Source organism: Condylura cristata, unplaced genomic scaffold (genome assembly GCF_000260355.1).
Source record: "Condylura cristata isolate star-nosed mole 26May11 unplaced genomic scaffold, ConCri1.0 scaffold00010, whole genome shotgun sequence".
Classification (NCBI taxonomy): Eukaryota; Metazoa; Chordata; class Mammalia; order Eulipotyphla; family Talpidae; genus Condylura; species Condylura cristata.
The window spans coordinates 37,130,612-37,147,610 of NW_004567111.1; the positions used below are offsets into that span (position 1 = coordinate 37,130,612).

At 36.7% G+C, this 16,999-nt stretch overlaps 1 protein-coding gene across 5 annotated transcripts in view; it reads right to left on the minus strand.

The window, feature by feature from the left end:
- The window catches only part of TSC22D1 (TSC22 domain family, member 1), a 107,394-nt gene extending 90,747 nt beyond the window's left edge, over nucleotides 1–16,647 (minus strand). For 2 of the 5 annotated variants that reach the window (XR_001145330.1, XM_012723233.1), the window contains exon 1: nucleotides 13,659–16,615. Coding sequence is in view for 4 of the 5 variants with exons in the window: in XM_012723233.1 (XP_012578687.1) it covers nucleotides 13,659–16,522 (2,864 nt within the window). In the remaining variant the exon portion in view is untranslated. Of the gene's footprint in view, nucleotides 1–13,658 lie in introns of all 5 variants that reach the window. The other 3 variants (XM_004680134.2, XM_012723232.1, XM_012723231.1) reach the window with 3 other exon arrangements.
- Nucleotides 16,648–16,999: the final 352 nt, after the last annotated feature.

The following is a 16,999-nucleotide window of genomic DNA, read 5'->3' on the forward strand; positions in this document are numbered from 1 at the left end:
CCCTGAGCCTCTGGCCTGTACCCCAGTTCTGTATGCACAAATAAATAAATAAATCTTTAAAAAAAAAAAAAGTTTTATAATTTTACTATAAAACTTTTATAGTTTTACTATAAAACTTGGAGTAAAAAGAACACAATATAGTTGTCTTAGATGAAAAAATAAAATTTCCCATTCTACAATGAGCAAAAAAGATTGTTTTTCAATTTAATATAAAAGTATACATTTAAATTAGCACTTTTTAGTTTGAACTAATAAGCAAATGAAAGTGATATGAAAAAAATTACAACCATTCAAAAATTAAAAGTAAAATAATGCTATTATGATTCAAGTGATTAAAGTGGGTTTCCTACTTTACAAGTATTTCATTGCAATATGATCACATTAAACATAAAAAATACCGTAAAAACCAATAGACTATAGTAAAGCTCATTGAGATCAAAATCGAACATACTTTTATTGTTCATCATAAAATTACCTGTATATTTATTTATTCTTTAAAAATTGGATTCCAATTACGTTTTCCAAATTTCATTTATTTCTTAGCAAAAATTAAGAAAAAGTAATAATTTGGTGTACAAAAAGTTATGCACGTCTTAAATATAAGAACTAAATTAATGTTGAAGGCATCACATTAGGAACATCAGCCATTGTATAACTATAAAACAGAGGCACCTTGAGGAACCAGTTAAGTACATATTCCAGGGTAAAAACTGCTGTTTATTTACAGCTGCTAGCTGTTACCTCTTGCTACTTATCTACAAGACTACATAAGTCTCCAGAATGGTTGAGATTACTGAGTATTAGAGTTGTCAACTAGTAGATAGCTCCATCACATAATAATGACATAATCTGACAATATTTTACCTATATTAAATATGTCTTTTAATAAATGAATTTTTAGAATTATGACTGTTATGCAATCCTCAGGTCCTCAATAATTATATCATCAATTTTGTATAAATTTATAAAAACAAAGGCAATGCAAATATCATGTACCTTTAGAAAGCATTAACTAAATTTGTTCCTAAAGGTTGGGATTCAGAATAACTGTTTTACTATTATGGAATTCAGAATGGTGGCATAAATCTAGTAAGATACCCTATCCCATACTTTCATTCTAGATCTACCCTTCCTCCCTGGAGCCTCAAAATAAGTAAAATTCCTAATAATGAAATATGAAGTTACACAAATGTATAGATCCTGCTGTCATTTCTGAAAATAACTGGTAAATAATGTTTGGTATCCCCAGAGAAATTTAGGGATCAACCAAATCCCTTATTCAAAATCCTTTGAATAACAGGGAGTACCAAAGTAAGATATAACTACATGCTTAACTATGAAAGAGAAGATAAACTACAAGTGACAGAATTTTATAAAAGAAAAATAAAGACTCAGAAAATTGATAGCTTATCAACACCTGACCAGTGGTAAAGCACTTGGCCCAAACCAAGGATTTTTGAGATTCACCTCATTACCTTCCATCCCACGCAATATACTTGAAAAAACAAAATTCTAGCAAAAAAAAAAAAAACTTTTAAAGCAGCATTTTTTCCCAACATAAATTTGTTAAGTCTAAGTTTCACTGAATATTATCTTTAAAAAAGTATCTTTAAGGGCCCTCCCTGGTGGCAAAGCAGGTTAACACAGCACTAAGAAGCTAAAGCCACTTCCGCATGAGTTTGATTCCCGCCTGCCCCAGAGGAGATCCACATGCGAGGCAGACCTCTCCTGACTCGCCCGCTGCTCCCCTCAGCAGTGTACTTCGTCAATCTGCCTGTTCTGCTCCCCTCTCTGTCTCTGGTGAATCCTCTCACCCTCCACATCTCTGGCCTGTACAATATGAATAAATTTTTTAAAAAAAGTATCTTTAAAACATGAGCATATATCTTCAAAAGAAAGAGCGTTACTGTCACTGTTGAAAATACTATAAAGCTGTCTAAAAGGAAACAACTAATTATTAAATTTAATATTAAACACAAACAAAAACTTACTTGTGGAAATGGGTTGAACTGAAATGAGAGATATGAGCTTCCCCAAAAAGCAGTACAAAGAAAATACAAAGGAATAATCATTATAGTAAAATGTCTAAACTCATAAATACCTACAAACTACTTTACGCAGAATAGGTAACTAATATCATTTGTTTGTCAGTTATTTCAAAAAATAAATCACTAGTGATTTCTTAAAAAGTTAACTTTACTACTGAAAATATCCACAGAGGTCTTGCCTTTATTTATAACAAATTCATCTCTTACAGAATATATTTGTGAAATATATTTGTGAAATATTTGTCTCATTTTAAACTGGAAAGAAAATACAACATGGAGCAGTAATTTGTTGATGGTTAACAAATAGAGGCAATACTGCCCTTCATACTTCCCCATAGCACAATTAACATCATTTGGAACATATTCTTTATGTTCATACATCCTTAAAATAATAAAGCAAACATAATCCACCCTTCAAGTGGTAAGTAGTCAATACCTTATCATGTTTCTTTGAAGTTTTCTTAGAAAGATTAATTCCTACATTGTTGTCAGGTTACAAGCACTATCTGCTACTAACTTAGACAATATGATATGTTCTTTTATATAAGTATTCCCTGTATCTTTGACCTTTGTATGTTTTCTTCCACTAAGATGACTTATTAGTTCCCATAACTATCAAACTTTTCTCAAGTCACCTCCTCGAAAGCGTATGATCTTTACGTCTACTGATAATGCTTATTAGCATGCCTTATGACACACCAACCTTTCCCATTTATTGTCTCGATAGCACAAGTAATTCCCCAAAATATATCAAGCAACTTAAAAGACAGATATAAATGCAAGATATTATAAATTAAAAAGATGAGAAAAAAGTGAAGCAAAGGACCAAAAATAGTAGGAAAATAATACAGAGAAACTGTTACCTGCTACCTTTCCTTATAGATAAGGATATGCACATGCACACACATTAGGGAATTAAACTACAGGCTTTCCTTAGGGGTAGAGATAATTGTATGCATAGTCTTATTGAATAAATTACACTCTGTCAAATACCTAGGTGACTCTGTAATCTACAATTTTCAAAACGTCCTTTTAAAACACTGTATTCCTTTATAAATACACTCATACATATGAGTATATATTTTCATACATGTGAAGTTTTAAAAGACACTAACATAGAAAAGAAGTTTGTTTTGTGTCATTTTAAATTCCCATAAGCTATTTACATTTACTGTAACCATAGCATGAATGCTTTCCATATTTTAATGTACCATTTTGCTTTTTGTAGAGACCTAGAAATCTAAGGGGATAGAAAGAAATAATTCCTCCTTGTTCTACTGCTTGAATGATAATGACAATAGAATCTGGTTAGTATTTTTTAAAAAACCAGGAAAGAGCCCCATGATTACTACTATAAAGAGTCAATCTTAATATATTAGTTCACAATTATTTGGATTTCCTTTCATTACTAAATGCATTTGGAAATACTTGCTTTGAATTACAGATATAAATAAACACTTAATAGTAAACTGCCAAATACTGATACATATGTAAGGTACTTAGGTAGTCCTGAACGTATGTATCATAATTTTCAACTATTCTCCTACAACTATTACTGGCATTTTCATTACTAAATTGCAGACTCTAAGCTAAAATCAGAACATATAACTGGAATTCAATATTTAATTACTGACTGAATAATGTGCCTGAGACTCAGTTTCTACCTCTGAAAACTGTACAAAAGCACCCTACCAACTTTATTTCAAAATGCTGCTAACAACTACCCAAAAAAAAAAAAATCATCACACAAGATTTACTACTATCACCATTAAAAATATCATTGCAGTATAATTAAAAATTTAGGGCTAGAAATTGCAGTTGTGTGTTTGTATCTTCAAAGCATTCCTAGCTAGCCATGTGCTATTTGTTAAGAGTCTACTTTCTCTCCAGTCAACACAATACAGTTTGGAGATAGGTAGCCAGTTTTAACACTAACATGTTCACACAGAGGACATGAAAATCTTTTGGGTCTCAGAACTAGTTTCTGATGATCATTGTACTCCAAGGGCAGATTCTGTATTTTCTCTTGTTTTTAATGGCCCCAACCTTAAAAGTAAAGACCTTATTTCTTAATTTTTTATTCCTATATAGTGACTATGTATAATAATCAATTAAATTTCTTGCTAATTCAAATCATTGCTAAACATTTTATTGGCTCTTCTCCCTTATATAATCCACGGACTTACTAGTTCAGAACAAGTCTACAACGACCATAAGTAAAATAAGGTGAGTAAGGAACCTGACACAAGTAATTAACTCAATGTTTATTAAATTGTTTGATAAAGAAAATTCTCCTAACAAAAACAAGTGGCATTTTACAAGTTAAATGTTTATATTTTCAACAAATGAAACGACACCAAGACTTCCAAGATAAAACCTAAGATATTTAAGTGGTTATATGATATATTAGTCAAAAGTAAATAGAGAATATTGTTATGCTATTTCTGAAACAAATGAACATTGGTTTGTTTTATTCAGGCTAGAGAACTTTTGCCTACATAAACAAGTACATAAACACAAGATCAAACAAATACTTCTTCTTAAAAGCAGCAATGAAGTATTGCTTTTTGACTCACAAAACAGAAAAATGTAATCAATTAATTCTAAGTCATTTCTTTTAAAGGAGAAAACAGTATTTACCTTTAATACCATAAGAACTACGCAGTATTCACCTTTCAAATATAACAGTAATTTTTAAAGGTAAGTTCAATATTAATATGCCAGTTATTAAAAATACATTTTCTTCATTCACTTATTAAGCAAATTTTTTTCTGAGCACCCACTATCTGTTAGGCATTGAGATATGCTTTGGCTAACAAATATTCCTATTCATGAAGCTTAAAATCACCAAACAGATAAACACACATATACAAATTACAAACTGTAGTAAGTATTCTAAAAAAAAACAAGGCCCTATTATTAAACAGTATTAGTGAAAGAATCTTAAGTTACACTGACAAGAAAAGGCCTCTCAAAAGTGACACTCAACCTTTAAGAAGTGGAGGGAAGATAACGCCATGTGTGCCAAAACCTAGGAAAAAGAAAGGAAGTTGGACTGTAGTACATGAGGAGAAAAGTGATAAAAGATAGGCCCTCCCTGGTGGCGCAGCAAGTTAAAGCACGGCACTAAGAAGCTATAGCCACTTCAGCATGAGTTCGATCACTGCTCCAGAGGTGATCCACATGGCACAGCAGACCTCTCCTGACCCACCCGCTGCTCCCCTCAGCAGTGTACTTTGTTGATCTGCTTGTTCTGCTCCCCACTCTGTCTCTGGTGAAGCCTCTCACCGCCCTGACACCTCTGGCCTGTACCCCAGTTCTGTATGCATAAATAAATAAGTGACAAAAGATGAAGTCAGAAGTAAACAAACGCAAAGAAGCATTACCTTAAATTTTAAAAAAACGAGAGAGAGAATGCTGTAAGTGATTTGGGACAAGAGGGTGGCCCGAACAGATTTCCATTTAAAAACGTGATTTCTTCAAGACATACTATAGAAAAGCAAGATAATATGCAGCAAACTAGTGAAGAGCTAAACATATTATCATAGACTAAAAATGTGGCAACAAACATGGAAAAAAATGAATTCAAAATGCATTTTCAAGTTAATGGTCAAGATACAGAGGATGATAAGAAGAGACTCTAGGGTTTCTGAAAATGAAGAACAAGAATAAGAAATTATATTTATTAAAATGTGGGTAACTTAAAGGAGAAGGAAGTTTGAAAGGTTAGGTAATGAAGGATTAAGTTTATGATCTGTTGAGATTCCTGAGCGGCCTCTTGTGAATGAACAAGGTGGTTCGGTATTTTTGTCAGTCCACAGCAAGAAGTCTAGGACAGGCCAGTGACACACATTCAGGAATTGCCAGCACACAGACTGTATTTTAAACCCCAGAACAGATGATTTCCTAGGGGAAAGGTATTACATAGAGAAAGGACTCAGAAATCCAAACAACCAAGAATTTGACAGAGGAGGTGAATCTAACATGGGAAGTAAAGGCCAGAAAGGTGAGAAGACACAAGCAAGGATATCAATGGAAAGTAAAAGAGAAAGACTATCAAGAAGAAGGGAAAGCAAAGGTCAACTGGGCCTAGTGAAGTTGAAAGGTCAAGTTAAGATTTCCTGGTCAAATGACTAGTAAAGAAGAAAAGCAAAAGTGGGGGCTGGGGAGAATCTGAATATATGAGAGGCCAGAAGCAAAAGTCAACCTAGAATCTAAAACTCATTATGAACAATCATTCTAAATAACTTAAATATGCTTAAAATTTTTTTCTCTCATGTAATTTCTTTTAAAAAGGCCACTGGAGCATATTCTTACCATGACATATTCAACCCTGGTAACAGTGACATGGTAAAAACCAACCAACATGATTTCTAATGTTGCAGCATGGTTCTAATATTACAGCACCAGAATAGGTCAGGCTTTGCAGTTTGTATTTTTAAATTGAAGTTTCTAAACAATAAAATCTACTTGTTTTGCAATTCTGAAGTCAACATCACAAACACAGAATTTAAATTATAAATTTTAATAGGTCTTTCTGAAAAGATAGTTTTCATACAAAAGAATAAAAGTTTTATGAGAATTTTTTTAAGATTTGAATATGCACCACTGTGATAACTTTACCCACATTTTTCTCACTGAGGGCTTACAACTAGATGAGGCCTGCCTTTTTTCAGGTTCTCAGCCACTCCAGTATTATTAGTGGACTGTTGGCCTTATCTTTTGTTGGTTTTAATAGCAGCAGAAATAGCAATAGATTTTAAATTACTGAAAACAGCTAGTAACACTAGCTCTGTTTTAATGCTATGTATTTAACTTTGGACATCTTACTTGCTTCTCTAGTAAACTAAATTTCATTTTGTTCAACAGTAAAATAGAAAAGAACAAAAACTAAGTTCCTAAAAACAAAAACTAAGTTCCTAAGGTTGCTGAGTTGGTCCAATACAACAATAAATATTACACTAATCAAATCCTAACACTTCTAGTCACTTCTATGTATTGAAATACTGTTAGTTACACTAACTGTTGGATACAGGCAATTTCAGTCTTAAAGTTTATGTGCTCGATAAAGATCAAATCATGGAACGATGGTTTATTAAAACTAGCACCATTCTCTACATTGCACGGTGCAGTGTGCTACCCTGGAGAGATGTGTGTGAGGATAGTAAACACAACACACCTTCTTTCTTTTTTACTACTTTACTAAAAGCCTCACTAAAATGACAGAGAAGGAAGTCTTTTCAAAGATAAAGATATAACCCCACAAAAATTGAAAGAACGGGTGAAAAACAATAGCAACAAAAACTTAGAAACTAGAAAGCAGATGGTTGAGTGACAAATGACTTAGCAAACACTAGAAAATCAAATCTTTAGCAAACAGTGGAGAAAGCCAAGAACAAACCCAATTTAAACTGTAAAATCCCCAAAAGACTCAGTAATTGGAAGTGCCACATACATCTGAAGTGGTATGTGGGGGAGAGAAGGGTACTAAAATAAGAAAGACTGTTTAAAGTCTATTTAAGAAGCAAACAGTCCCACAAAACCCAACTGCCCCTCCCCTACCCCAACAAAAAATTGAAATATATTTTCTGGAGAATATAAAACATAAGATCCTGGGTTAGAGGAAATTAGGCATAGCAGCAGGCAGAAGAACACAGTGAAAACAGGGTGCTTTAGTGAAGAAGGATGGTAAGATTCTCCAAACCTTCAACCTACTCCTCCCACTCCCCCCCAAGAACAGACAGGTCTTTCAGGAAAGGGATGTCAGCAAAGGCTTCTCCACTATAGGAAATCTTACAACTGAGAAAGAAAGAAAGTGACAACAAAAGTCTTCCAAGAGACATCAAGTATTCTGAGCAAAGAGCCCAGCTGAGTTACCATACAGCAAAGCTAACAAAACTCTTTTAAGAATTGCTAATCAACAACTTACTCTCCTGTGCTTTATTTCACATGATTACCAACCTCTGAGAAAAGGCCACGTGACATGAATGATAAAGACTACAAAAAAACAAAATGGCAAATAAAGAGTTAAAAAGAGCAACCTTTAGACACAGATCACACTGGGATGAATTTTAAAAGTCTAGCATTTAAATATTCAGTTAAGAGAAACTATAATCACACTGTTAGAGGATACTATTTAGTGTGAGCAAAAAAAAATTCTTAAACATGTTAATAGATGACAATGCAACTGGAGTAAAAAAAAAAAAACAAAGAAAATAATCAACAATAGATTTCAAGAAAAAGTCTCAGAATTAAAAGATGTTAGATGTTTCCAGATTGAAAGGACACAATCAAGTACTTAGTATGCATGAAGAGAAAATTCCAAAACACTGGACACAGATACAATCTTAAAAGCTTTCAGAAATTTAAAGAATGAGAGAGGGGAAGGTAAACAGGGGCAAAGAACAAACACACACAGGTCACACAGAATGTATGAGGAATCAGAATGGCTTCAGTCTTCTCAAAAGCAGTATGGAGCTAGAAAGCAATGAAGCAAAACTATGAAGGAATAAATTATCCCCTTGACAGTCTTTACGCAACCACAGAATCTAACGTGTTAGGGTAAACTAAAAGTAAACTAAAACCATTTGGAAGCATCAAGTAAACCAAGAACGAACAGGACAAGGGTCACTGAAACATGGAGATGTAACAGAAGAACAAAGTGAAGGGGTCTTAGAATAGTAGCTGTGTACCAAGAGTGGAGGGCAATCAATCCAGAATAAAGGTCAGAGGGAAGAGAAACTTTCAGAAGATAAAACTGACAACATACATACTATATATGAACATCTCAAGAGATATTTGATGAAAAGGTGAAAGAAATATAACTATCGACAAAAGTAAGTAAACGAGGTTTGGAGGGAAGAGATGATGACCTGCCAAATCAAAACTAACAAAAAGTAACACTCAGAATTTCTCATCAGCTCTTTAGTTCCTTACATTAAGGGCAAGGAGACAACCCAGAATTATTAGAAATCTAAGGAAAGATTATCTCAAAATGTAAAACCCAAAACATACAAAAATATTTGCAAATGGCAACAAAAGCAATCAGACTATGCTGACAGATGGAAACTTGAAGGGCGCACCCACTATTGTTTATGCTAAATACCTATACTATATATAACAGCTGGGATGGAACAACAGATGAGAATTCAGGACACTATACAGAATAGTCTTTACCCAACCACAGAACCTAATGTGTTAGGGTAAACTAAAACCATTTGGAAACATCAAGTAAACCAAGAATGAACATGACAAGGGTCACTGAAACATGGAGGTGTAATGGAAGAACGAAGTGAAGGGGATCCTAGAATAGTAGTTCTATTTTACAAGAATATTGAATAATGAATGGTGATGTTATCGTTACTATTAGGAGGAGGGGTACTAGCTGGAAGGGGGTTGGATCAATTGGCAACACAGTAATAACAGAGCTAAAACTTCATTTCCTATGCAGTGAGTTAATAAAGCCAAAAACAAAAGCATTGAGTATTTTACTTAACACTTAGGATACAAGTTAAGAAGCAGCTGTAAGGGTTATCCAAATTCATTTAATACTGGTAACAACCATATGAGCTAAGTACTACTATCTTCATTTTTTTAAGTTTTATTTTTAATTGCATTATTTCCCATGGAGGTACTATTGGTATACAATACTGTGTATGATTCAGAGATGCAGACTCAAACTTCTTAAAATATATATCACCATACCATGCCCATCACCAGAACACCAATAACCTTGCCCTATAGTCAGGCTGCCTCAACACCCCTTCCCCCCATTTGGTAGCCTCAACTCTACAGTTAGATTACTAGGGTTTGTTTGGTTTGGTTTTGTCTATTCTTTTTTTTTTTATTTATATTCTATATAGTAGTGAAATCACACAGTATTTTTTTTTCCTTTTTGACTAAATTGCTTTAGCATAATCCCCTCCAGTTCATCCAAATGGCAAGACTTCATCTTTTTTATAAGTGAGTAGTATTCCATTGTTTAATACATCACATGTTCTTAAGCCACTTATTTTCTGAATTGTCCCCATTTTTAAAAACAGGTTTAGAGGCACAACAGACCTTAAGTAAAACTTATTAAATGACAGAGGAAAGAGCAAATCTAAGCAGTCTAATTCAGGAGTATATAATTCTAACTAACCATCTAGTTATGTTATAAATGTAGTAGCAATAGAAGCATGTATTTAGAGACTATGAGGTAAATAGCACAATAACTGTCTAGAGAGACGTGGAAAATAATGCTTTTGGGAAAGGGAAATGGAAAGGAAGCTTTTCTGTGTTAATAATCATGTGACTGTGCATATACAAGTATATATACAACCTAAATAAAAAATGAAAACCTGTAATTTATGCTCTTATCTGATGCTACCATCCTTAAAAGCAGATAAAATGAGCATTACTCCTAAACAAAATCTCATTCCTCTTTGATAAGTATTTGAGGGCCTAACATTAACAGGCACTCTATCTGAAAGATAGGATTTCAAGGTAAAAGAATTACAAAAAACAATTTCATTTCTTCTCCATTTTTACACCAACTAACGATGCCACATCTCTAACCACTGTGTGTAAGGTTAGAGACAAAATAAATTTTAAGTTATGATTAAAAAAAAAAAAAAACAAAGAGAAAAAGGTCTACTCATTAATTCATCCAAAAAATATTTATTTTTGTCCTTGAGGAACTCGATCTGGTGGGTAAGATGGGTAAATGTGTGGAGTGCCTTAAATAGAAGACGAGAAAAGGTGCTAAGGAAACTATCTTCCCTGGGTGAAGAGACTCTTTCAAGAGGGAACATCTGAACTTAATCTTGAATAGAAGTTTGACCAATTCCTTATTAGAGGCAGTAGTAATATCACAAAACACAAAGGACTCTAGGTCAATCTGAAATATGTGTATCATCCATATAGTATAAAGCTTAAATTCATATTAAAATCTAAAATAAGGAATTAAGACTTTTTTAATGAAAATAGTTTTTAAAAAACAAAATACTTTTGTTCCTGATGTTTACAGTGTCTCCCAGTGGCCAACGAAAAACATTTCCCACAGGTCCAATATACATCTTAAGATGTAAAGTGTTAGGACACTATTCTTAAAAATGATTAAAGAATAGCCATACTTCATTTGTCCTACCACCACAAGTTACACTGCTATATGTTTTGAGTCGTAATACTGAAATTATAATGTACTCCTTTATCCCATGAGAAACTAACAGTGACCAAATTAATTGAGACCAAGCAGAAGAGCCAAATAACAAACAAGCTAACATGAGATACAAAGATCAAAAAAATTCTTAAGCATCACTTTTTTCTCTGGAAGCTATCCTCACAATCTCTCTTAAGGGCAAATTGAAACATTTCTTTTTTCAGACTTTAATAAGAGAAATAATATGCAGTTTAAAATAGAAGCAAATATACATATTTATCTTTTCTGACCTTTACAGGTATTTTAGGGGTGAAACATTTTCATTTCTCAGAGCTTCAAGGCTACCTCTGAAACAAAAATTTTCTGGTTTTGATAATTTACTTTTGATATTAACTAACAAAAGGTTGACTATGTAGTACGTTCAACACAGCTAATCTTAAGACAAGTTACTTTAAATCCATTATCTCATGTTTCTTAGAATCTATTTGTTCCTTTAATTCCAAACCTTTCTACATATTTGTCCCTAATTGACCTTTATCTTGGTTACTATATGTCAAAATTTTGTTCTAGTATCTTAAACTGGGACTATATCCCTAGACTCAAAAACCAGGATTGTAACTAGTAACATCTAACTTATTGTATGCAACAGCAAATTGTGAAAAACCCTATCATGGGCAGATTTGGGAGAGGAGGGGAGTGCAGGAATGCCAGAAGACTGCAAAGGTAACTAACAAAAATCAAGGCAGAGTGAATTCAAATATGTTTCTCATTTGTGTATTTCACCTGTCTTTTATTTCTTAAATTTATCATCCACATAATGTACCGTTGTTTTTTTTTTTTTTTTTTAAATAGGACCTTCATTCAGATTATAACCATTAGATCTGGAAAATAATATTTAAAGTAAATAATTGTTTAAAATTATAGGTTATTAGCAATTACAGGTTAAGTATTAGCATATAATAAAATTAAAGGTTTACAACAAATATAATAGGACTATTAAGGAAATTACCTTCTAGAAATCCACTTTTTAAAGAACAGTCTTATATAAATGATACAAAATACATTTGTTTAGATAAGATTTTAACTACATAACTGAAAATAAAAATCTTGAAAAATGAGATTTTTAACTGCAATTAGCCATGTCTTTAATCTTGTGACTTTTAAATATACTTTAAAAAAGAAAAGAAAAACCATGAAAGCCTCAAGGAGACATTTGGCCTTTGTTATCTTTTTCCAAAGTTGCAATTTTTCAGAAATATGCTTAATTTTTCCAAAGTGAAAACCACAAATATACATTTAGAGTATAAATTTTCTGTTGGAATGAAGAAAGCTCAGTCACAAAAATCTCCAATACTGAAATAGTTAAATATCTTGCAGGCTTATTCAAAGTTTCCTAGTGACAATGAATAGTTCCTGTCATAACTCCTATATTACTTTGCCCAAGGTTAGTCACAGACTGACATACTTGGATAAAAAACATTCCTTTAAAATCAACATAGTTTAAAGCAATGCAGATGGATGAGAGAATTCACAACTTTTCTAGACAGCCTGCTTCAAATATACAAATTTAATTCAATAAGAGTGATTAAAACTTTATTCCAATCCAATTAAAAAACAATGGTTTAGTAATACATTTTAGGTTTCATGTATGGGGGGGGGGTTAAGGAAAGAACAGGTGGAATAGATTAAGCAGAAGGTAGTCTCATTTTCATTACTAAATTCAACCCTCCAAGACTTTCTTTCTTTACTCTTTAAAATGGCCACCTCCTTAATCTACTATGTAAAAGGAAAACTGTCCAGTACAATACTCTTAAAGATAAATCTAGTTATATTGACTGCATATCCCTTCCTTCCCCACAAAATATTTCAGGATGCTCATTCCTTTACTGTTCAGATAAAATGACCATTAAGTAAGTATAAAGCTGGCCAATTACAGTATGAGGGCATGCTACATAACCCAGATTAGGTTATCTTTCCTATAGCGCCTGACTAGGAAAAGCAGGTAACATTATCTTTCACAGACTAAGATCAAACACAGACCTGAAAAGGACTGTGTAGTGTAGTAAAGGAGACAAAATGTGGGAACAATCCTCCCCAACAGATGTTCACAAGGGTTAGTAATTCAAAAAGAACAGATTAACTATTATGTGGGTTAGCAAAATTTGGGTTTGTTTGTAATTAGTCTTTCCAAAAATCATTCTATAAATAACAAAAATCACTTGGTGCCCCAAGCCTATTTTTAATACTCAATAACTATTCAGACAAATAGTCTTTACATATTACTCATAACATTTCCTATCCATTCTGAAAACACTTCATAACTCTTGCTCTAGAAAATTTACCACAAAAATGTATTTTGCACATACAAAAATGAAGTATGTCATGCCTTAGACTAATTTTGTGCAGATATTAAAGTGCTAAGATTAACTTCAGATCTGTTGAGTATCTACAGAAACATGACATGATCTTACCTCTCATCCTCGCCATCCACCAGGGGTGTCGTCAGCGGTAGCACCTTCAACGGGAAAAGAGAGGCAGAGGCTGCTAGGCTGCTGCTACTCCCATCTGAAACTGCTGACATTCCCCCACTGTCACCACTGATAGTCTGAGGTAAACCAACTAAGGAGGGTTCCGTTGAGCGCCTGGCATCTTCGATTTGGCTTCCAATTGCCTGAGCTAATGATTGTGCAGAGAACTGAGTAGAACTTAGTGGTATCTGTTGTGCCAAAGGCAAATTTATATTAGTTGCTATCAATGGAGGTTGACTAACACTTTGAACCAAATTACCATTCTGGGTGGCAGGGGGTTGTGCTATATTCTGTGGTGGAACCAAGTTTGTTGGGGCTGAAGGCATTCCAGAAGGACCAGTTGAACTAACCTGATTTGTAACAGAAATACTACTAGCGGAGGGCAAAGGACTAACTGCAGGCAACTGCTGCGAAACAACTCCTTGAGCTACTGATTCTGCTCCTTGTGGCTGGGGAGGCACAGTTAACAAGGTACTTTGGGGTGTAACGACCAATTGTTGAGGAAGGCTTGATCCGCTAGTTGGAACTCCCTGATGAATAATCGCAGTTTGAGCAGGTGGAGCTATCTGTGAAGATGGAGGAGCACCTTGCTGAATAACTGAAGGTGTGACTTGGGTAGAGGACTGCTGCACTGCAATAGGTATGTTTGCTTGTTGACCAATATTTGCTATTTGACTGCCAGTAGATACAGCGGATACTGCTGTTTGAGCTTGACCAACAGGCTGGCCAGATGCCCCTGCAGGTTGTGCTTGGACTGCTGTGGGCTGCACTGGCAGCTGGATGCTCTGTGGCTGAGCCATAGGAATCACCGTGGTTCCTGTTCCCACTCCTGCAGAACTGGGCTGGCCGGTGGACACCACTGTTTGAAGGATGGGCTGTTGGACATACTCTGACGTAGGATTCTGAGTCACTGATTTACCATGGCCCGCGGTCATCTGTGTGGAAACTGTTGGCTGCTGTTGTCCATACTGTAACTGCTGGGTTGGTACCCCTGGATGGGGAGTTTGCATTGGAGGAGCCGTCTGAGAATATGGCAGTTGGGGTTGAGCCAAACTGGAAATGGAAGGCTGCTGACCTAAAGCTGAAGTTACACCAACCACGTTAACAGGTGATGGCTGGATACCAGTTGCAGCATTGATAGTGGCTTGCAGAGGTACTGGCTGAAGACCTTGCTTTTGCGGATAGCTCAGTTCTTGGACTTGTGAGATCTGTGACTGAGAAATACTCTGTGGTATACTAACCGCTGAAATACTCTGTGGCCCAGCGCTACTGAAATCCATCTGCTGAAGGGCCACACCTTGAAGAGCCGGTTGCTGCTGCTGGACCACCACAGCAGTGGCTCCCATCTCTCCACTTCCCACACTCTCTGTGTAGTGACTCAGTGTGCTGACACTACTGCTCACTGAACTCCCACTAGTGCTCTCCCTCTCAGAGGTCACGTCTATCGGATTTTGTCTTACAGTCTCCACCACTTTATTTATCACCACACCTTCTGTAGCAGGTGCTGCATTTTCCTTTTCATAGAACTCAGTGCAAGTCCATCTGCCTTTTTTAAAGGGTTCAGAACTAGAATCTAACTTCACAACTCTGAACCTTGAGGTGTTAACTGTTGGTTGTTGCTGCTGACTTGAAACTGATCCCACAGTGATCCCTGCAGCTGCGTTAGGGACACTGTTCACAGCAGAGGAAGAAATAGTACCATTGCCCATGCCACTCAATATATTCACATTAACACCGCTGCCAACTCCAGGCCCAACACTCACACCAGCGGCACTAGGAATATTGCCTGCATTTATGTTAGCATTACCTAGCATGCTGCTTGTCACATTAGGACTAAAACTACCCACAGCAGTAACGTTAACATTATTCACTGTGTTAGCGCCAGTAACCGAATTTATACCTATACTGCCAGTAACATTCGGAGCACGGACATTAGTCATTACAGATGCAGGTGAACCACCCGATGATACAGCAGAAGTTGGTGCAGCTGATATAGCACTGTCAGAGCTTCCAGTTGTAGAGAGTTTTCTGGATACTGGGCTTGAAGGTGGCCCTCCAGGAATGGATGCAGTGGCCACACCAGCATGAGATGGATGGTGGTGCCCATGGTGGAGGTGGTGCCCGTGATGAATGTGATGATGGTGATGGAGGTGGTGTGGATGAGCATTCCCATTGATCACAACGTTCTGTTGTGGAAGGTGAGGCAAATGAGGCTGAGGAAGGTGGGGCTGGTTGGGAGAGACTGCCCCAGGTGTCTCGGCTTCCTGGAAGTTATTTAGAGTCTCTTCTGAGGAGCTACGTTCAGGCTCCCCTAAGTCAGTAGCCCTGGAAAGTGACACATCGAGGATCTCCGAAGAAGACAGATCTTCTGTGTGAGATTCATCCAGATCATCATAGCTCTCAGTGTCCTCTGCTATACTGTTGTTAGAGCTGATGCTGGCGGAGATCTGCGCCGGGGTAACGCTAGTAATCTGGAAGCCACTTTTCTTTTTCATTTGAGTTCCTCCTGGCGCAAGAGGCTGTGCCTGCAGCTGAGCCTGCGAAAGGAGGTTCAGGCTTTGTGGAGGCGGAGGCTGTGGTCCCGCTGTAGAAGATGCTGCAGGAGGTGGCGGCTGGAGCAGCGACGGAGGCGGAAAATCCTCGGAAGATGGGGCATTACTACTCCCCACACCGGTACCTGCTGCATTGAGAGCAGAGGCGCTGCCACTACCGCTGCCCCTTCTAGGGAACATTGCCGGGTGCGCCATCTTCCTAGCACTAATGTCTGCAGCGGCCGCGGCGGCGGTGGACTCAGGCGGCTGGTGCATTGTGTTGGGTACCGGGGGGCGGAGGAGGCGAGTGCAATTTCCTTCTCCACCGTAATCTTTGTATTCAAGACGCCAGGGAGGAAAACGGGACCTGACGCTCCGCCTGGCGCGATTTCTCCTCCTCCTCCTCCTCCTCCTCCTCCTCAGCCGAAGGCGCGGGCCACTCCTGCCTTCGAAGGCGAGCTTCGGGAAGGGAGGATGAACGAGGGTGAACAGGGCGGCCGGGGACCCGAAGGGGGGACCCCTTTAGTCCTTCGCCATTCACTTTCCCCTCTAATCTCACACCCCCCTTTATATTCCGCTTCACGTGGGGTGCGGGGCAAGAGGGAGGGAAGAGGCAAGGGGAGGGGGTGGGAAAACCGAGAAATGCCCACCTTCTCTGGCCAACTCAGAAGCCACCCCAACCCCTCCTCCCGCCGCGGCGGCGGCGGTCGCTGCAAAGCCCTCCCGGTCGCTCTGCACGAAGGCAGCGCGGAG